Source organism: Lissotriton helveticus, chromosome 3_1 (genome assembly GCF_964261635.1).
Source record: "Lissotriton helveticus chromosome 3_1, aLisHel1.1, whole genome shotgun sequence".
Lineage (NCBI taxonomy): Eukaryota > Metazoa > Chordata > Amphibia > Caudata > Salamandridae > Lissotriton > Lissotriton helveticus.
Genome location: NC_136061.1, coordinates 230326162 through 230348468, shown reverse-complemented (window position 1 = coordinate 230348468; position 22307 = coordinate 230326162). Strand labels below are relative to the sequence as shown.

At 49.6% G+C, this 22307-nt stretch overlaps 1 protein-coding gene across 1 annotated transcript in view; it reads right to left on the bottom strand.

Annotated features, from left to right (window-relative positions):
• Positions 1-22307, bottom strand: part of ZZEF1 (zinc finger ZZ-type and EF-hand domain containing 1) — a 1627273-nt gene that overhangs the window by 345194 nt on the left and 1259772 nt on the right. Inside the window, exon 47 of the mRNA XM_078679684.1 lies at positions 12068-12203. Within this exon, the coding sequence (XP_078535810.1) occupies positions 12068-12203 (136 nt within the window). The remainder of the gene's footprint in view (positions 1-12067; positions 12204-22307) is intronic.

Sequence of the window (22307 nt, the reverse complement as noted above, 5' to 3'; positions counted from 1 at the left end):
AGCGGGCCAGGCGCGGACGGGCGCAGATGGCCTTGCCTTTGGCGCGCCTTCATCGCAAAATCGGCGCGCCCGCTGCGCGTGAACGCTGCGCGTGCGCGGGGGCGACAAAGGAAGGTAGCCGGGAGGGAGGGTCAGCTGGGTGGCGGGAGCGGGGCGGCCAATGGGCTGGCGGGGCCGCAGGGAGGCAGCGGCGGGAAAGTCTGGTGCGGGCGGCTCAGCGGCGGCTGGGTCGCCCTAGGCAAACAATCAGGCAAGAATCAGGCAGGCAGCAGGAGGAGCGTGGGGGCGACCAGTCCTCTGCAAGGCTCAGCGGTCGCTCCCTAGGAGAAGGAGAGGTCTCCTTAAAAAGGTAGCCGGGAGGGAGGGTCAGCTGGGTGGCGGGAGCGGGGCGGCCAATGGGCTGGCGGGGGGGCGGGGCCGCAGGGAGGCAGCGGCGGGAAAGTTCACTAGTTCTAGTGACCACCTTGTATCAGTCCAATCAACCCTTATGGTGATTGGTTGTAAGTCAACCTTATAGACCAGCTATCCTAATGGTAGCATGGACAAAGCAGTCTTAGGCTAAACTCTTTTGGCATGTGAAGCCAGCTGTTTTACCACAATATAACCCCTTGAATACCAGATGAAAGGACACCACACAGGTTGTTATGAAAATAAACAATATATTTATTAATAACAAACACCTCTGAACTCTTTATGAGATCAGAGGGCTAAGCACATGACAATCTCTTAGGAAAAATACGATAAGTTGCACAAAATCACAATGATGCCCTAGGGGCACGGCAAACCATATACTAAGTAAATGGGTTAAGGAAATCGATAGAAGGAATGGAGCTGTCCAGAGGCTGTAGGACCGCTGGGACTACGCTATCCTAACTTTAGGTAAGTAATAGGAGGCCCACGGGACGCGGATGCAGAGTGTGAACTCACACGCGGGATGCGTAACAACGTCTATGGACAGTACAGTTCAAGAAAAAGATGAGTACGGACAATCCTGACTGGTTAGGACTAAAACAACTGTGAATCTAGACACTAGGAGAGTCAAGCTACCCTTGAGCACCGAAATGCTCTTGTTACCTCACCCACGGGCTGCGGGTGCAAAGGTGCGAAGTCGTGTCGGGTTTCTGCGTTGAAGTCTATGGAGCCTGAAAGAAAAGATGCTGCAGGCGACCAGGAGGAAGATGTCCGGTGTGATCCAAGGGTGGATCAGAGATGCTGAAGACCTGAAAGCAGAGGGGACAATGTTCAAAGTCACTAGCCAGTGACTGGAGTGGAACCAGGATGGAACCAGATGCCGTTGTCGCGATCAGGTGAAGAGTGGACGCTTGACTCTGCAGCCACGTGGACCAGGAGGCGTCTTCGACGACCAGGATGGAGGCACGAGCTGTCCCACGCAGGCACTCGCTGTCGGCGGTGTCCGTTCCGGAATCGGCGTCAACGGGCCTTGGCAAAGGCAACCCACGCGGTGAGTGGAAAAGGCGTCTGGTGCGGACTAGGAGAGTCTGGGGTGCTCCTCTTTTGGAAGGGAGCAAGGGCCAGTCTGGAGCAACCAGACCAGCAGTGTCGTTTTCAAAGTTCGTCGTCTAGGAGGTCACTAGCCAGCCGGCAAGTGACCAGACAACGCGTCGAGCAGCAAACAAGCAGAAGGGCCCCACGCAGATCTCGTGGAAGCTGGAGGGCTGATCTTCGGTGCAGGGGCTGCTCGGGTCTGGGGCTTCTCAATCCCCAAAGCATTTGGTCGAGTTTACCTCGGGAGTCGTGCTGGAAGCGAAGTGCAGTTTCTCCAAGATGGCCGGTCCCACGTGTCTCGTCGCACCCACGGATCTCAGCTGTGCTGCAGATGAGAGTTGAGGTCGGAGAGGTCTGGGAATCCGGGTCTCGTCGGGCTCTGAAGTCTGGATCCTCAAGGGAAGACGACAAAGTGAAGCCGCTGGACGCTTGATGGTGCCTGCAGTTGCACGGTGGACACTCCTTGCCCACAAGGGAGATTTCTTCAGTCTTCTGTGGAGCAGAACGTCGAAGTCCAGAGTTTCTTCTTGTAAAGTTTCAAGTCAGGATTAATCTAATTTGGAATGGGACCAGCTCCTACCTTTATTCTCCTAAAGGGGGCTGCACTAGTGACTAGGTCCCTCCCATGGGTGGGACCAGGAAGGGGGGTGGTTACACCCCCTATCCTTTGTCCGGTTTTCGCGCCAGAGCTGGGGCAGGGATGCCCCAGCAACTGGTTTGAACCGGTGTATGCACAGGGCACCTTGTGTGCCCCAGGCATGTCTCATTCCTTTCAGGCCTGTCCTACCCAATACACAAAATTTGGTCTGGGGTGGTGCTAGCACCTCCCAAGGCAGGAAACCCTTTGTCCAAGCCTCCCTCGCTGGAAGGACTCCCAGCAGCAGGAGGTCAGACTTGTGTCTGTGGTGGCAGCATCCATTTTGTGATGCCAAGGCTCGAGTTAACTTTAACCGGGGTTCTCAGTTACATACATGTCATGTCCCTCTAGAAGGGTGGAATGCTACCCCCGTCGCCAGAATTGGCGAGGGGGTAGTATTCCAATTCGTATGACACCTTACTCGACATGTTTTGATAATGTTATACCAGAGTTAGCATTCAACCGCGAGGATGATAATGCACTTAAGAGTATATGGTATAGCGTTATCATGGAACAGCAATTAGGACTTGGTTCCGCAAGCTGCAGACGGGCTCAGCTCATGCCAGAGCACCATCTCACATAATTCCAAGCACTCTGCCTTCAGGATTGATAAGGCCTGCCATAGGAGTGACTGATAGGAATATATGTGTCCATTTTGGGGTTAGATATAGGTAACTATATCTACAGCAAAGGGTGATTACACCACCTTGCCCCAGCTGTCTTACCAGCCAGTTGTGTCTGTTTAGATGGCCAGCCAGGGGTGGCATAATACATGCTTCAGCCCCTGGTAGGCCCTGGGTACATCTATGCCCTGGGTACCTAAGGTACACTGTACAGGGACTGATAAAGTGGCCCAGTACCAATTGGTAAATGCACCTAAAGTACATGGTTGTCAATTTAGAGAGACAACAGCTAGGCTGTGGGTCTGATTAGCAGGCCCACAGCCAGGGAAAGTTGTAAACCAGTGAAGCAAAAAGCAAAAATCTGGGGTGACCATAGGATTGCAGACCCTACTCTCCTACAACAATGACCTTGGACTCCGGGACCACTCACGGAACCTTCCTCTTGACAGAGTCCTGGCTTTACACAAAGTCAAATGTCAGGCCGCCATGAGCTTTAAGGGATGCCTCCCGCAAGGCCTTAGGATTCATGGCAAGGCAATCAGAGCCGAACTTTGGGTCTTGGTCATGCTGAAAACACCACAGGCAGACAAGGTGAGTACCCTTCACCAACATCAGCCGATGCCAGGCTCCATAGGCCTTCAATCCTGACTTCTTAGATGAGATCCTACACACCATGAGGACAATACCTAAAAAACACTACACAAAATGTTCAAAAAATCCAGTCAATCAATGACTGAGCGGAAGCTCTTCTCCGGATCGGCGCTTGAGTTGTCACATTCATCAGCATTGAGCTTAGTCTCTGAAAACACCGGTGTATTTTCATCTGACCTGAAAAGAGTCTCCACCCTTAAAGATTTTCTATAGCTAGGAATATATTTGCCCAGTTGTTCTTATTAGACTACATTTCTGCCACTCTTGGAAACAGTGGGTGAATGGAGTCACCGAGGAGCAGATGTCGGGCCACATACACTTACCCCAACGTCTCACATTTGCTTTCTCTCAGGACCACACACTATCGGAAGCCACCCAACGCTGAGCTGCAGCCAATGGAACTGGAGCCAACATGCAGGCTTGAGACAAGTGGGGCTGAAGCAGCAAGCATGGTCTTGTTGAATGGTTGTGAAATCGTAAATGGATACCAGAGACTCCAAAAAGAATGGACGAAGTTGCAAAAATCTCTATCAAAGCAACTCTAAAGGCCTCAATATGCACTGCAATGGAAGAAAGGGATGGAAAAGTAACTTCTAGTTTAGGATGAGGTTCTTCCAAAACTAGAAGGGAATGTAGTTTTTCCTTTCTGTATCTGGCTCGGTTTGTTGCTTCTTGAATGATGCTGGTGCTTCTCCCGGATAGGTGAGCAACTTAAGGAGGGAATCTAGTCTTAGTCAGTCCCTTAGCCAGCAACCAAGCACAAAGGTTCCAGCTTAGTATCTAGACAGGGTCTAAGACATTAAAGTTGTATGACATTCCAGACATATGAATCTTATATCTGTACTGGGTTTAGAACTTGTGGCCAGGGAGGGGACTAATTTCATGCAAAAAGCAAACCAAAGTTTTTGAAGAAAATAAAAAGTACAAAACAACTCTTGAATCTTCATAACCGTGGTTTCTCAGATTAATAGGCCAATGTCTCTGCCTTGTACAGAGCATACATTGAAAACCTATATCACTTGTGGTGCTGAGGTTAGTGTTTCTGCAACCAAGCAGCTCTGACGCCAGCAAATGGTATTATTGAATACATTCTGAATCCAGTCTTTACGCCTGGGGAGATTTCTAGAATGAGGAGTCTGACGGAAGAAATATCAATTAGAAGATGGTGGTAAGACATGTAGGGAATGCAGCACAGACTCAGATAGCTTGAATTTATGTTAAGATTGAATTAAGAGTAATTGAATTGGCTTATTTGGATTAAGAGAAGAAAGATGTTTTTTAATTAATTAAAGACTATTATAAATTCTGCACACATGCAGGACATTTTCAGGATAAGAGCACAGGATGGTTGGAGGACTGGAATTTTGAAGTAAAATGACAATACCAAACGTAAATTGATTGTGTAGGGATCAAGACAAAGCAGATCAGTAGGAGCAGCTCTGAAAATCCATAACTATTTTATCATGATTTTAGAGAGGGAATCTCCAACTAACAATTTTAGTGCCTGAATTTGTACAGTACAATATGTGTGTGTGTGTTTATATATCTAGTTGCGGTCACCACTAGTTAGTTATACTTAAGTCCGCTTTTATATAGAAAGAGTGTTATTTGGTTGTGGCCTCGTTTGATGAATCTTCACAAAACTTTCCAAAAACATTTATCCACCTTCGCTCTTTTCTGGAATGTTTTGGGGTGATCTGTTAAGAGTGGGGTGAGAAAAATGGGGGCCCCAAAACACAAAATCCACATGCATTTTCCATAAGACTTCTTTACACAAGGCAAAGGCAAAAACTGCTGAACGGAATGACATCCTTGTGGGCACGAAGGTACTGGTATCCAGAGCTACTCATTATGTCAGTCGATCCCCCGGTTCGTCTGCCTCTTCGGAAGGACCTTCTGTCGCAGCAGCAGGGGACGGTCCTCCACCCGAACCTGTCCAGACTCCACCTCCATGCTTGGAGATTGAGCGGCGACAGTTGAGGCCATTTGACTTGCGTCCTGAAGTCTGTAATATCATTCTGGCAGCCAGGCGTCCCTCCACAAAATCAGTATACGCCTGCAGGTGGAATAGATTTGTGGCATTGTGCACAGCAAAGGCTGTGGATCCACTTTCTTCCCCTCTTTCTGAGGTCCTTCTCTTCCTTCTTTCTCTAACCCAGCAGGGCTCTGCTCTGGGCACTATCAAGGGCTACCTCTCTGCCCTTTCAGCCTTTCTAAGGCTGTCTGATCAACCTTCTTTGTTCAAGTCCCCTATTGTAAATCGTTTTCTGAAGGGCATCACACACACGTTCCCTCCTGTTCCGTTTGTGATGCCTTAGTGGGACTTGAACCTTGTTCTTACATTTCTGATGTGCGCTCCCTTTGAGCCACTTCACAACTGCCCTCTCAGCCTTCTTACTCTGAAGACTGCTTTCCTGGTTGCCATCACCTCTGCCAGGAGAGTGAGTGAGCTCCAGGCTCTTTCATCTAAACCCCCTTTCCTTTCTGTCCATCCGGACAAGGTTGTGTTGCGGACAAGACCCTCTTTCCTGCCCAAGGTTGTCACGGCCTTCCACATCAGGCAGTCCATTACCTTGCCCACCTTCTTTCCGCCTCCGCATCCCTCGAAAGAGGAAGAGAGGCTCCACCGTCTGGACCCAAAACGTGCGCTCTCTTACTACCTGGATCGCACACGCCAGTTCCGGGTGGATGACCAACTCTTTGTTGGCTACGTGGGCGCTAAGAAGGGAAAGGCGGTGCACAAGCAGACCATCTCTCGGTGGATCATCTTGTGTATCCAGGCCTGTTACTCCTTAGCTAAAAAGGAGTCCCCAGTTGGATTGCGGGCTCATTCCGCTCGGGCCACGGTGACTACAACTGCCCTGGTGAGTGCCCTTGCAGGACATTTGCCAGGCAGCTACGTGGGCCTCGCTGCACACGTTTGCAAGACACTATTGCCTGGACAGTCAAGTCTGGAGGGATGGCTTCTTTGGCCGTTCCGTCCTCCAGGACTTTCTGGTGTAATTATTGGTTCGCAGACCCACAGCCGGGGTTGGTATTGCTGGGGTATCTATTCTAAGGTCAGGAATCTATCACTAACGTGTCTCTTTCAGATGCACAAGTTACTACTTGTGTAACGATATATCTGTAAGAGACATTAGTTATTGATAGATTCCTTACCGACCCACCCATCCTCCCCGTTCTGCGAACCGATATCTAGGGTTAAGGTCATCCCCTTTCAGGGCCCTAGTTTTAATGGCACCAGTGTTGGTTTTTAACATGGTTCTGTGTTTCTGGCGCGGAAAAGCTGTGTCTAAGAACTGACGCCTAAGTACTCTGACGACGTCATCACGGCGCCCACGACGCCGACGACGGACGCGGAGCTGCAGACGACGACTACCGACGCGCAAGGGTACTGCTACGCAAAAAAATTCCGGATCCAGTCTGATGCCTGGGGTCCACAAGGATGACTTGGGCCCGGTCGCGCTTGATGATCTTCAGCACTCTGGGCAGAAGAGGTATAGGCGGTAAGGCGTACAACAGATCGCAACTCCACTCGCGACGAAAAGCATCTCCGAGCGAGTGCCGCCTTGGAAATTCCAACGCGCAGAACTGATGGCTGTGGCGAATATATCTAACCAAGGCTCTCCCCACTGCTGAAAGAGGCCTTGCGCCACATTCGAGTTCAGACGCCATTCGTGATCCATCATGCACCGACGGCTGAGCTCGTCCGCCCTGGCGTTCAGAGAACCTGCCAGGTGTTGAACCACCAGGGTCACGCCCTGATGTTCCAGCCACTGCCAGAGGCGCAGAGCCTCCTGGCAAAGGGTCCACGACCCCACCTCGCCCTGTTTGTTGCAGTACCACATGGCGGTGGTGTTGTCCGTGAACACCTGCACTACACTCCCCCGGACAGAGGGGAGGAATGCCTTCAGTGCTAGACGAATCGCCCGCAGCTCCAAAAGGTTCATATGGAGCCTGGACTCCGCTGGAGACCAGAGGCCTCTGATCTCCGCCTCTCCCATGTGGCCTCCCCAGCCCTGGAGGGACGCGTCCGTCAAAACTACGTGCTCCGGTTGGGGAAGGGAGAGGAATCTGCAGCTGACCCAATCGCGGTCCGTGAGCCACCACTACAGCTGTCTTGCAGTGCACTCCGAGATCAGGACATGGTCGGATAGGTTGCCCTGATGCGGGGCCCACTGAAACTTCAGGTCCCACTGCAGAGCATGCATCCGCCACCTGGCGTGATGCGCCAGAAGGATGCAGGAGGCCATCAGCCCCAGAAGCCGCAGCGTCAACCTGACCGAGACCCGGGATAAGGGCTGAAAGATCGCAATCATAGCCTGAATATCCCGGACCCGCTGTTCGGGTGGATAAACCCGAAACTGCGCCGAGTCGAGAACCGCTCAGATGAAGAGGAGCTTCTGAGAGGGGCACAGGTGTGACTTCGGCACATTGATAGAGAACCCCAGTTGGTGCAGGAGATCCGCCGTCGTCTGGAGGTGGCTGACGACTGTCTGGGGCGAGCCCGCCTTCAACAACCAGTCGTCGAGGTAGGGGAAGACTGAAACCCCTAACCTGCGCAGATGAGCTGCGACCACCGCCATCACCTTTGTGAACACCCGTGGGGCGTTGGTAAGGCAGAAGGGGAGCACGGTAAACTGAAAGTGTTCGTGGCCAACCGTGAACCGCAGGTAGCGCCGGTGGGCCGGCAGGACGGGGATGTGGAAATAAGCGTCCTGCAAGTCCAACGCTACCATCCAGTCTCCTGGGTCCAGGGCAGCTAAAACCTGAGCCAGTGTCAGCATTTTGAACTTCTCCTTCCGGAGGAAGCCGTTGACGTTCCGTAGATCCAAGATAGGGCGTAGGCCCCCTTTGCGCCTTCGGGCCCGGCGCCGCAGGCCCCCGCTGGATCCGGTTCCGAATCCGAGTCGTCGCCGGTTGACCTAATGACCTCACCGGCGCCGACCCCTCAGGGGTCCCCTCCGGCGCCGTCTTCGGGCGGCGCCGTCCCTGATGTCTCCCTCGATCCGGTTCCTGAGCCGGTGGGCGCCGCTCGCGACGCCGTTTGGAGAGTTCTACTTCAACGAACCGGCCCCATCCACTTCCAACCCTGAACTTCAGGAGATGGGTGACGAGGAGTATTTGGAGGGGTCTGAGGACCCTCTGACATATGAGTGTCAGTCCCGGGAGGACTAGACAGGTGAACTTGGGGATGCCAGTGGTCTGGACACCTCGCCAGACACTTGTTTTGTCTCACCTCCTACCGTGGCTACGGAGGAGGGGGCAGCCTACAGTGTGGTGTTGACGAGGGCAGCCAAGGCCCTGGGCCTTGAGCTCCCCGTCGCGGCCGTGAGGACTAACCTCCTTACTGCGGTCCTTAAACCGCAGTCATGCTCGGCTGAGCCTCTGCTGCCGTTTAACGAGGCCTTGTCCGATGTTCTTTTGGGCACTTGGTCCAGGCCTGCTACAGGTTCGCCTGTAGATAGGAACGTGGCCAGACGCCACCGCCCGGCCCCGGGCGACCCATGTTTCCTGTCCATCCACCCCACCCCAGAGAGTCTGGTCATCCAGGCCTCAAATTCCCAGACCGCATTCCCGTCTGCCCCGCCGGACAGGGAATCCAAGAGGTATGAGCAGTATGGCCCTCTTGGGCCGCTACACCCACTCTCTGTGGGACACGGTCGCGGAAGTGCTGCCAGAATGCCCTTTGGAGATACGGGCTAAACTCGGCTAGGCCCTTGTGGAAGGCCGGGATGCAGCACGATATTCTATCCGGTGTGGGCTGGATACCACCGACTCACTGGGCAGAGCGATGGCAACGGCGGTGGAGATTCGTCGCCACGCCTGGTTGAGGTCCGCCAACTTCTCGGAAGAAGTCCAGAATACTCTCATGGACATGCCGTTTGATGGCCGTCGCCTTTTTGGCGACAAGGCAGACCATGCGCTTGAGTGCTTTAAGGACCCCAGGGCTATGGCCAAGTCCTTGGGCCTCTTGGATCCGCGCCAGCAATCGGGTGCCTTTCGCTCCTTTCGTGGCCAAGGAAGGGGGGCCCCCACACGTGCCGCCAGCCACGCACCGCAAGGTAATATCCAACGCGTTGGCGGCCGTGGAATCCGCCGTGGCGGCGGTCGGGGACAACGGCGAGGTCAGTCCACACCTTCCCCCGCAGCATCTGCCGTGCTTTCAGGCCCATGTGACGCCAGGGGGGGCAGGGTTCGCCATCACCTCTTCCACTGGCGCACTGACGCATCGGACAGGTGGGTGCTGCAGATCGTCCGAAGGGGCTACTCTCTCCCCTTCGAGGCGACCCCTCCAGCCATGCCACGCAATACCACCGCGTGTCGGGGGATCATTTGCGACTTCTGCAGGAGGAAGCCCCCAACCTGCTATGGCCCCCAGAGGGGTCCGGTGGGCCCAAAGGTGCCGCGGAGCCCGCCGGGGGAGTGAGGGACCTCATGGCCATGAGGAACCGCTCGATCTCCCCCGGCGTCGCGTGCGGCCCAGGTACCGAAGGGTATGGGGCCGGACGCGACGCCTGCGACTCCGACGGAACCGCGTGGGCGGTGTCACCCGAACCCCCGGCCGCGTCGCACGAGCGTCGGGGGAGTCGGAAGAGCGATGACGTCTCTTCGACTTCTTGTGCTTACCTGACGACTTCGAACCTGAGGAGTGATGTCGACTCCCGAAGCTATGATGGCTCCGCTCCCGCGACCGGTCCCTCAACCTCCGTCCGGACCGGGACCTCTCTCGGCGCGGGGCCGACTGCCTGAGTTCGAGTCGCTTGAGGGACCGCTCCCACCTAGCTTTCGAAGTCAGGGCCCGGCAGTCGGAACAGGTCTTGTCGTCATGGTCGACGCCGAGACAGTGGAGACACCGACGGTGAGGGTCGGTGACCGACATCAGTCGGTCGCAGTCCTCACAATGTTTGAAACCAGGCATCCCTATCGGCACCGTTCGGAGTCGAAGACTCGAAAAACAAATGATCAAAAGGGATCAAAAAAGTTTAGTCAAAAAGACTAAGGTACCACTTTTTCCGGATCTGCGCTGCTGGCGCGGAAAAAAGAAGAACTGACGTCAGCACGCGGAGGCGGCGTCTAAGTACTCCGACGATGTCATCACGGCACCCACGACGCCGACGACGGACGCGGAGCCGCAGACGACGCCTACCGACGCGCAAGGGTACTGCTACGCAAAAAATTTCCGGATCCAGTCTAAAGCCTGGGGATATTCTAAGGTAAGGAATCTATCACTAACCTGTCTCTTTCAGATTTGTGATGTCATACGTGTTGTTATTAATGCTATAATTTCAGAAGGCATTACTGATATAATACGAATGGGTATAAGCAGTGCATGGAGAAGGTGCCAGTTTTAGTGAATGTAGTATGGCTACCGAATTCACTACAGTGTGTATGGAGGTGCGCAAGTTATAATAATTTGAAGGTGGTGCGCAAATGATAAATTTAAGGTATAAATATAATTCTAGAATTTCTAATGTTTGGGTGCTTTAAGTTTGGTTTGTATAGAAAGAATAAATACAATTATAGTAATTTAAAGGTGGTGCGTAATTTATAAATGTAAGGTATAACTGTAACTTTAGAATGCCTAAGGTTTGGGTACAGTTTGGTTTGTATTGAAAGAATAACGTTTTTGTTACTATAACAATATCATTTTTTTATTCTTTGAATATATACACAACTTATATTTCCTCCTCCTTAGGGTCCAGAAAGAATCCTGCACCTAGCGGCATTACAAGTGCAAAACAGATTTTTCTATACAAACCAAATGTTTATCCTTAGGTTTTTTTAATTGGATATATAGACACAAAATATATTTCCTCCTCCTCAGGGTCCAGAAAGGACAACTCACACCTAGTGGCTCCAGCAGTGCAATAGTGTAGCTCTATAGTACGGGTGGAGCCACTTGGAGTGCATGTTGTTCTTTCTGGACCCAGGGGAGGAGGAAATATACTTTATTGTCTTTGTCTGTATGCCCCACCTTACAACAACATGCCATCCCCTATAGGGTGAGAGGCGTTTAGAGGGAGCTGTGGTTGATGTGGAGTGAGACATACAGACACACACTCTCACTCCCTCACAACTTCTTTTTGAGATGCATTACTCATGGGCAGGCAGCTATCACATGATGACATTCATAATGAGCATTTGTGTTTGACTCAACTTGTAGAAGAGCTACCTGCTAAAAAGGGTGATTAATATTTTGTCTTTTCTGTACACACATTTGTTCAATGATAATTGAACTTTCATTACAAGATTATTGCAGAGAAGCCAAATAAGTAGAATGATAGGTCATATCCATGTATATGATATAGGTTGCATCTGTTGATCTAAAGATACAAACTCTCAAATTCCAGGCTAAATAATTTATATATTATACATAATGTGCTTAATGAAACAAAATGTATTTGTTCTCCTGGGGACTAAGTCTTCCTTTAAAAAAAAAACAACTAAACAAATAGATCCATAAATTCACGTTTGGCCAAGTCAGCAACAACCTTTGATACTACTCAAGACAATGTTGGCTATCTATAAGGATACAGAAAAAAACTGAAACAAGAATACCATGGTCAGAGAGTTCAGTTTGGAATCATTACATAATTGCACAAACCAATGCCACATTTTTCCATTCATTTAATTTAGAACTACCTACCAGAGAGGGTAAGATGATCATATCTGTATCAACTGCTTTTGAGCCCAGATCTTCAGATCTTAACCGCTTCCCGGGTTGCCATTTTCGAGCCAGCATCCGTATTCTCTCATCTGTAGTAATAGCATCTCCATCAAACCTTTAAGTTTAAGAACATGTGCTGGGTAACCAATGTGGCAAAACAAGGGTTAAAACACCAGAGCAATTGCAGCAATTCTAAGCACATATGAAGTGTTAAATAGTCACTATATCATCATCAGATTACCCAAAATTATCGAGTACATATTTCCTGCTTCAAACTAAAAGTAAGGCGGGCATCATCAACTGAAAACAATATCTATCACGGATTACATGATTTAGCCATTTTCAAAATAAATCTTAAGTAGGACAAATACTACAAATAAACACAACTCTAAGTTCGAAATACTGACATTTAATGAAAGTAATCAGTAAGCAAAACACCTTTGTCTCAATGACAAAAGCCTGTACTGATGAACCGATAGCAAGACTATTAGCTGTTTATCGATAACGCTTTCTAATGATGAAATTAAACGAAATTCAACTATTCGTCAAGAATTTAAACTCATCAAATTTCACGTTACTTGTAAGGGACAAAACATCTTCACATAAAGTGCTTAACGGCTCAAATGTAATCAAGATTTGTTCTCCTGGAGTCACTCTTCTGGATGGTACTTAGCCTTACAATCTATCCAGGCAGAAAGATTGATGCTTCCAGAATATTGCCTTTCAAATATACATGGTCTACTTGTGCGTTCAGCATGAAGATTGCAAGAGTTGGTCTTCCCTGTCTTGCAAACAAGAGACACATAATTTCCACTGCATCAGGAGCAACAAGAGGACAGTTCAACTCCATAGAAATATCCTGGGTGCAGCCAGTCAATACCTATACATTGGCATAAAGGAGTATTTGTAACACTCAATGCTGTTCACCCCTGGGCTGCTTCAGGTAAATGTTTACAATGTAGTATAACTGTGACAATATTTTGTTCATGTTTGGCCATCACTGTTGGTGCCTGGCTTGGTGGAGTCACAGAGTTTATGCTGCCGAATAAAAATAATTTTTGTTCAAGCTTTAGAGTGTCTGCAGCGCCATTATAACAGTATTTTTAGGCACCCTTCAGCCCCTCTGCTATCCTAGACTCCCCTGCAGCTTCAACAGAAACACTAGATTGATAGTTCGACTGCATGGTTCCTGAGGCGTGAGCCAGGAACAGTGGTTCATTTTAAAGACGAAAAATGAAACTTTTTAAAATTTGTAAAAATTGTATTTTGTTGTGTCACTCTATCGGAAACTACCCCCTGAGCACCCCCTACGTCCGGTTCAGACCTGCGCTTGCAGCGGGGGCCACAGCAGCCGATTCGACGCTGCTCAGAGTAACATCGCCGTCATCTTGGGTGAGTGAGAGGGCGAGCAGATTACTTGCTCGGCCCTCCCACCCTGATTACTATAAAAGCTAATACAGTCGCCACTTTCCCCATTGATAGTTCGACTGCATGGTTCCTGAGGCGTGAGCCGGGAACAGGGGTTCATTTTAAAGACGAAAAACGAAACTTTTTAAAATTTGTAAAAATTGTATTTTGTTGTGTCACTATCGGAAACTACCCCCTGAGCACCCCCTACCTCCGGTTTCAGACCTGCGCTTGCAGCGGGGGCCACAGCAGCCGATTCGACGCTGCTCAGAGTAACATCGCCGCCATCTTGGGTGAGTGAGAGGGCGAGCAGATTACTTGCTCGGCCCTCCCACCCTGATTACTATAAAATGGCTCCTCCTTCCCGTAAGCGCAGCGGGCGCGCCGGCGGCGCGCCAAAGGCGAGCCCGTCGGCGCCCGTCCGCGAACGATCGGGACTAGGGGCCACCGACCCTGCGTCTTTTCTCATGTACACTTCAGCGCAGCTTCTTGCCCATCAGGGTAATCGGTCCATCAGTCCTACTACGCTGGAATGTATAGCAGCCCTTGAAATTTGTATCCCTTCCCCCGCTCCTGCCACTGTCTTACCAATTAAGCCCAAGCCTGTTCCTCACCTGGTATGTCCTTCAATTCCCCCCTCTCCCTTACCCTCTTTGGCTCCTGCCTACCTTCTTAACACTCGCTCAGCTGGCAAACACCAACTGGAATTGTTTATTCTTCTCGATACTGAGTCCCCTGATTTTCTGTTCCTGACGGAAACATGGTTCTCTACTGCCTCCGTGCCCGACGTTCTATCCGCACTACCTGCTTCCTACTATGCCCTTCGGGCAGATCGCCCTGATGGGAAAACTGGTGGAGGTGTGGCCATGATTATCCGGTCTCACCTCCAATTCCAACCCTTGGTTTACCCTCTAATACCCAATGTGGACTTCCTAGTGCCCGCTCAACGAACCTTCCAGCTCCCCTTACTATTGTCCTTTTATATTGACACCCCCCCCCAAACCATGCCTCACTTCGTGCCCGCTTTACAAGATTTGCTGGCCACTCTTGCTATTAACAAGTCGTCTTTTCTCCTACTGGGTGACTTCAACTATTGGCCTGGTGACCCCAGGGAAGATCAGACCTCCAAAGATTTCTCCGACACTCTCCGTTGTTTTAATTTCACCTCCCACATTAATGCCCCGACTCACGTCCATGGCCATATTCTCGATCAGATATGGTCGGCTGGTCGAACCATATCTCCCACTATCATTCTCCCCTGTACCTGGTCGGATCATTCGATCATCTCTTTCTCCATTGACCTCTCAGTCGTTGACAGGCCCCCTTTGCCCAAGAACATCTTAGCACGGAACTGGAACCGAGTGGATTTTAACACCCTCCACTCCTCCATGGCAACACCTCTCCCCAAGCTATCTGACCTTCCTCTCGATTCTCAAGTCGACGCGCTTAATTCCTGGCTGTCCTCTTCCTGCGACCTGGTCGCCCCCCTCAGAAGGGTCAAGGCTTGTCGCCTCCACAAAGCCAATAAATGGTTTTCCAGTGACCTTAAAGTACTCAAACTGGCCCTTCGCCAGTCAGAGCGCCAGTGGAGGCGCAACTACTGCCCCCTCCTGAGGGACCGATACAAGTCTCTTCTTAAAAACTACAAGAGAGCTATTCTCTCAGCCAAACTGGAATATTTCTCGGGTAAAATTCTGTCAGCATCTAACAAATCTAAGGAGATTTTCTCCATTGTCTATAACCTGGCCGCATCAGACAGAGTTAATCCCAATCCCATCCCCTCCCAATCTCTTTGCCTTTCCCTGAACGACTCTTTTCTCCAGAAGATTGTTAATATCAAACGGAACATCCCCCCTCCATCTTCTCTTCTTCCCGCTGCCCCCCTTCCCCCTTCCCCCTTTGCTTTCCTCCCTTGACCATTTTCCTCTCATCTCGCAGGAATCCTTCCTCGCCCTTCTCGGGAAGGTCAAGTCAGGCTCCCCTGCTGACTGTGGTCCGGCTCGTTTCCTACGGGAGCTGTTCTCTGGCTGCCCTGACCCCCCTCTATCCCTCCTTAATGCATCTATTTCCCAAGGTATAGTTCCCTCACTGTTTAAATCAGCCGCAGTCATCCCCATTCTAAAAAAAACAGGTTCTGACCCCACCCTTCCTGCTAATTTTAGACCCATTTCCTTACTCCCTTACCTAAGTAAGATCCTGGAGAGCCACATTACTTTGTGCTTGTCGACCTATATAGAGGAAAATCATCTCTTAGCCTCCCATCAAGCTGGCTTTCGTCCAGTCCATTCGACCGAATCTGTGGTCATCTCCGTTCTTGATGAGCTGAAGAGCAAGGCGGAGTCCAACTCTCCCCAGGCGTTGGTGCTCCTTGATCTATCCGCTGCCTTTGACACGGTCGACCATTCCCTCCTCCTCGGCCGTGTCAGGGCAGCGGGCATCCAGGACACCGCCCTTTCTTGGCTCTCCTCTTTCCTCCAGGGCAGAACGCAGGCTGTCTGTCTTTCCGGTTTCTCTGCTCCCCCCTGGTCTGTGCCTTGTGGGGTCACCCAAGGCTCTTCCCATTCCCCTCTTCTTTTTAATCTTTATATCTATCCCCTCATCATTTCTCTGCTCAACATGGAGGTCTCTGTGTATAACTACGCAGACGACCTTCAGCTTGTTTTTGACCTCTCTCCTGCCCCTGATTCTCTTCTCAAATTCCAATCTGTCCTTATTTTTATTTCTTACTGCATGAATCAAAATTCCCTCAAGCTTAACCCGGACAAAACGGAGCTGGTCCTGACTGGTGGTGCCATCAGCCCCTGGACGCCTGCCTTTTGGCCTCCCACCTTCGGCCCCCCTCCGGTTCCTTCAGGGACAGTTAGAACCCTGGGTATCAAAATCAGTCAGGACCTCTCCATGCGTCCCCAGGTTAGCTCTGTTTCATCCTGCTTTCTTTCCCTCAGGATTATTCGCAAGATCTCCCGTTTCTTCTCTACTGATGCCCTTAAAATAATCGTCTTGGCCATGATTCTCTCACGGTTGGACTACGGGAACTGCCTTTACGTGGGCATCCCTGCCTACGAGCTCCGGCACCTTCAGACCATCGAGAACCAGGCCGCCCGCCTTATCCATCGGCTTCCCAAGTCCCACCATACCACTCCTCTCCTCAAATCCCTTCACTGGCTTCCCATCCTGCAGAGATCTCTATTCAAGATGGGATGCCTAGTCTTCATGGGCTGCGACCGCACTGCCCCTGCTTTCATTAACTCCTTGATCACCCACTATCACCCTTGCCACAATCTTCGCTCCTCCAGCCAGGCCCTCCTCTGCGTTCCCCGCTTCCGCAAATCCAGAACCGGCGGCACCAGATTTTCCATTCTCGCAACCCGCTTCTGGAACAGTCTCCCCCCCACCATCAGGTCCATCACTGTTTATTTGCAATTCCGTAAGGCGCTTAAAACCCATCTGTATGCCCAAGCCTTCACTAACCTATAATTCCCTGGCCGCCTCTTCCATCTGACACTATCATTCCTCCAGCGCCAGGAAACCGCTTGGTCATAGAGCGCTCTACAAATACTTTCAACTTCAACTTCAACTAGTTACATTAACAATACCCAATAACTTATTGATGTACAATTCTATTACAGAACTGGAGGCTTCGGAGTATTGCTTCTCTTTCTTTACTGTTTAAATCACAGCAGCCAATGAAAATATAAACTACATTTCCCATGATGCTCTTACAACCCGTCATATCCTGTCAGACCCTTTAAGAATCACCATCTCCTTCCCATGAGCCTCTTTCTTTGCTGCTCACAGCAGAGATAAGTGCATGTCATTTTATTATATTTTGCATTACATTGTGACATATGATTATTGGTCCCCCCAAGCGCGCACTGCGCACTTGCTGAGGGTTAATTGATTCTTATATGCTTGCATTGCGCTAGTGATTATTGAATTTGATTATGTTTGAGCCGCATTTTTTGCGCGAGACAACCGCGCTTAATAGTGTGAAAGGTTGGCCCATTCGGGCAGGTGATAACGAGGCTCCTGCTGGGAGCGTGAGTTCCGCATCGCCAGTGTTTAATTGCTTCATTTGGCTGAGCGCTCCTCGCGCTTACCGTCATGTCCTTCCCTCAACGGCCGCAGCACGGAGCAGAGACTGTTTCCGTTCGACGTGTGTAGTCCAATTGGGATACACTTGGACGTTTTTTGGTCTATGCGCGTTGCACGCGCCCCTTGCATGTTCCAAGGCTCAGAAAGCCTGGAAAGTTCAACAAACAGTTTTCTCTTTGTGAAGCCTGACTAGCTGTAACAGCAGTCGGCCCTGGAGTGAGCACAGGCTCCCTGAACAATTGATGCTCTTACGCTCTAAATAGGGCTGGAATAATTTTGACTACAGCTGCTGCTGAGGAGCTAGGTACTCGATTCTTTGCTTGTGTGCATGTGGGTTGGCTCCCCCTGACACCTCCAATACTTACCTTGCTGTATTCTACATTATTATCTATTTAGCAAGAGGAATAAAGTGTGTGCAATGGAAGAGTGGATCAGATATGAAGAGCAAGTTGAATCCTACCAGGATGAACAACAGGAATCTGTCCTACAGGATAATATTGTTGTTGCTCTGGACATCTCCTTAAACAGGGCAATTGAGATTACGGTTCCTAATACTGTGCAGCAAGCCTTGGCAGTCGCCTTAAAACCGATTACTAAGCAGAGTCACGGATTTAAACACCCCGTTGATCTTCAACCTGACACTCCGACTAAAAAGTCAGGGTCATGGCCCCAAGCAGACGCTTTAGCAAACCTGCCACAGGTGAATGCTCCTGATCATGGTTATTCCACACCCTCTACCACCGAAGGTAGGAAAGCGAAATGCAAACAAAGAGTATACACAGATCCCAACACTACTGGTATGGATACAACTGATGAGGAGGCTCAGCCTAAGAAGAGATCTAGAAAGGCAGGCATTTTGGGGCCCGATATCACACCACAAAATTCAAATACACCTTTCACATTCAGCCCAGCGGACATCGTCCACCCCGATCGTCAGATTGGGCTCCAGCTCCGGAGGTGGCAGACTATCTGAACAATAATCTTAGAAAGGGATTCGATGAGGAAGTGCGCAACAGGTTGCGCTCTGAGTGTCCTCACATGATATCCCAGACAAGGTGGTAGAAACACCTGATATCGACGCCAGTCTGCTTACGTTCCTTAAAAAATGTGCAGAGGACCCCAAAAAAGGGATCAATAGCGCCTAGAGGGGCTGCCAGGACACTCTCTTAGATGTGACAGGACCCTTGGCCAAAATCCTGAAGATGGCCCTTGTGGCAAAAGAACCAGCCACGCCAGTCAATTTCAATTTCAATTTCAAAAGCTTTTATTCGATTTGTACATACAAATCATACAAGCAGAAATACATGATTAAAATATTAAAATCACCATATAATTATACCAAAAAGGAAAAGAAGGCTAAATACATCAAATTGGAAATGATCACGTCTCTATAGGCCAATATTATTATAAAATACAGACATTCTTATATTGATTAGCTGGGGATCAGTAGGAGTTACTCACTAGACTTTTCATGGGGAACTGAACGTTTAAAATTATTAAATAATCATTCAATACTGTGGACCACTTCATGTTTAGTAATACCTTACTACAGAAATTGATATAAAATTTAAAAGTGGAGGCATAACTATACAGACAGGAGCGTAAAACAGTAATATCATCATAAACAGATCCTGGCAGCTGTAGAGCATAAGTACAGACAGGTAAGTAGATAACATTATAATACAATACTTTTCCTGGCAGCTGTACATTTTAAAATAAAAGTAGCCAAAAAGAAACAAGTCTCCTCGTTCTCTAATGAAGATAAAAATATCAATGCTGTTTGTGTGGTGCAAATGTTATATTTGATAAAGATAGGTCTAAGGTATTTTAACCTAAAGTACTGATAAAATTTGCAAAAAAGCAAAAAATGGCAACTACTCTGTCAGTCGATCCAGACGTCTTAGCAGGTTGGAGAAAGTGGGCGATAAGCCTTTTAGGATACACAAATTGTGCCATCTCTTTGGAGAGAGGCAAATCTCTGCTGATGTTGATGGATTCGAATCAGAAAGAAATGGCATCGGCCGAATCTGGTCCACTTGCAGAGAGCAACCTCTTTGGAGAGAGCTTCGTTAAAGACGTTTCAAAGTATGTGGGCACCTTTACATCATTAGACAAAGCTCAATCTGGAATAAAAAGAGTGTTTCAGGCGGGCCTTTTTAACAGGGCCGGGCGAGGCAGGGGATGCTCGCCAGGCAGTCAGTATTATGCGGTAGAGGTGACTGGGACCTTCTACCCCAAAAGACAAAGATTCAAAAAGCGTCGCTTCAACATGGGTGGACACCATGCTGGGTTACAAGCCCAAAATTCTGCAGGTAAGAGTTACCGAAACCTCTCAGATACTCTTGGGGGGCCGTACTCAATTCTTCAGTCACAATTGGGGAACGTTGTCACACTATGCATGGATTTTGCAGACTATTCAGGGGTTTCACCTAGAATTTGACCAAACACCATTCCAAGACACACAGCCGAGACAGCTCAGTTTTTCCCAACAAGAGTGTGTTTTTATAGACGCAGAAATAGAAGAATTGCTGCAGAAGCACGCAATTGCTTACTGCGACAACAGATTCTGCAGCAACATCTTCTTGGTACAGAAGAAGGGCAATGGTCACAGGTTGGTATTAAACCTGAGACAGTTCAATCAGTTAATGACCTACAAACATTTCAAGATTTACTAAAGAAAGGAGATTGGATGGTCAGATTAGACTTAAAAGATGCCTACCTGACGATTCCAATTTTTGCCCCCCCACCCCCCATCGTCGCTTCCTGCAGTTCCGATGGCGGGACAGATGGTTGGAGTATTTGGCCCTTCCTTTTGGGTTTTCCTCAGCTCCTTGGTGTTTCACCAAAGTAATGAAACCGGTGATAGATCATCTTCGAGAACAGGGCATCCGCATGATAGTGTATCTGGATGATATACTCATCACGGCACTGTTGCAGTCCTTATCCATTCAACACTTACAAATGACCATTTCCCTTCTAAAGAACTTGGGGTTTGTGATCAACGAACACAAGTTGTTCCTTTGTCCATCTCAGACAGTGAACTTTCTGGGTTTTGTCATAGATTCTCAGGCAGCTCAATTGAGCCTTCCCCGCTCAAAGTTATGGGACCTCAAGAAGGAGCTCACAGAGGTGCTAACCAAGCAGACAATCTCCCTAAGGACAATTGCCACAATAGTGGGGTGATTAGCATCTTCCCTACAGGCGATCTTCCCGGGCCCTCTTCATTACCGGGCCCTTGTGAGACTTAAAATCCAACACCTTCAGAAGGGTCTGTCTTACACAGATCTGGTTCCTCTGTCCCAGTACAGGAGGAGATGCAGAGGTGGTTGGGCCACGTAGAAGCGTGGAATGGCAGAGCTATCTTCGGTTCCCAACCAGAGATCATTATAGAATCAGACGCCAGCCGTTGGGGCTGGGGAGCACATTGGGGAGATATCTCCACAGGAGGAAGGTGGTCCCTTGGGGAACTAGATTTACATATCAATTGTCTGGAATAGTTAGCAGGGTCGTTTGCGATTCGGACACTATCTCTCAAAAAAGTCTCTTGTTGCATTCTTCTCAGGATGGACAATATCTCAGCAGCGAGATATATCAACAAGTTGGGAGGTACGAGGTCGTCTCTTCTAGTAGAGATAGCGAAGGACTTTTGGCACTACTGTCTGAGTCATCATATATCGGTCAAGGTGGAACACATTCCAGGACAGTCGAACACTGTGGCAGACTGGAATTTAAGGCATCTGAAGGACTCCATCAATTGGCAACTCCAAACTCAAATATTCCAGTGGTTGCAGGCAGAATAGGGTCCTTGCAGGATAGATCTTTTTGCGTCGGGACTCAACCGGCAATTGCAAATGTTCTTCAGCTGGAAGCCAGACCTATTAGTGAAGGCGACAGATGCCTTTTCTCAGGACTGGTCAGTGGATCTGAATTAGGCTTTTATCCCTTTCATCCTGATTCCCAGAGTGATGACACAGATAACCCGTCAACAGGCCGAGGGGATATTGGTGACCCCCTGTGGAAGTCACAGCCCTGGTTCCCAATACTATTGGAGATGAGCTGCGACTTTCCCAGGAAGCTTCCGTGCTCCTCAGACAATGCTCCAGGGCCCTCATGGAGAACTGCACCCGATGGTGACATTGGAGCAGTTGTCCCTGATGGCATGGAGGTTTTCCGGCAACAATTGGAAATGAAAGGGTTTTTCGGACAAGGGTTCTGCATTAATTGAACAAGACTGGGCCCCTTCCACAAGGAAAATATAGTCTTCAACTTGGAAAGCGTGGGTACATTGGGGCATGTAAAGGCACGTGGATCTCCATGGGCGCAGAATTATCCCATGTTGTGTACTTCTTGTCATATAAAGCTTTAGAAGGTTTAGCGTACCGTTCAGTCAAGAACTTCAGATCGGCCATATCGGCAGGCTATACACAGGTGGATGGTAAGCCAGTGGGTATGCTTCTGGTCATGTGCGACCCTTGACCCCACCAGGTAAGTCGCTCTCCCTCCGCACAGCACCGCCTGTGTCTCCCTGCCCCAGCTGCCACTGCTGAGGAAGTTTGAGGCCCTCCACCACCCGCAGGGTACCACCTGCGCCTCATCCCTGGTGGCCAGTGGTAGGCGTAGGTAAGTTTGTTCATCATCCGCTTTATTGCTTTTATTGTATTGCTTGTATTTTCATTGTTGGGTCTGTGTTTCCCCGCTGCCTGTACGTGATCCATGC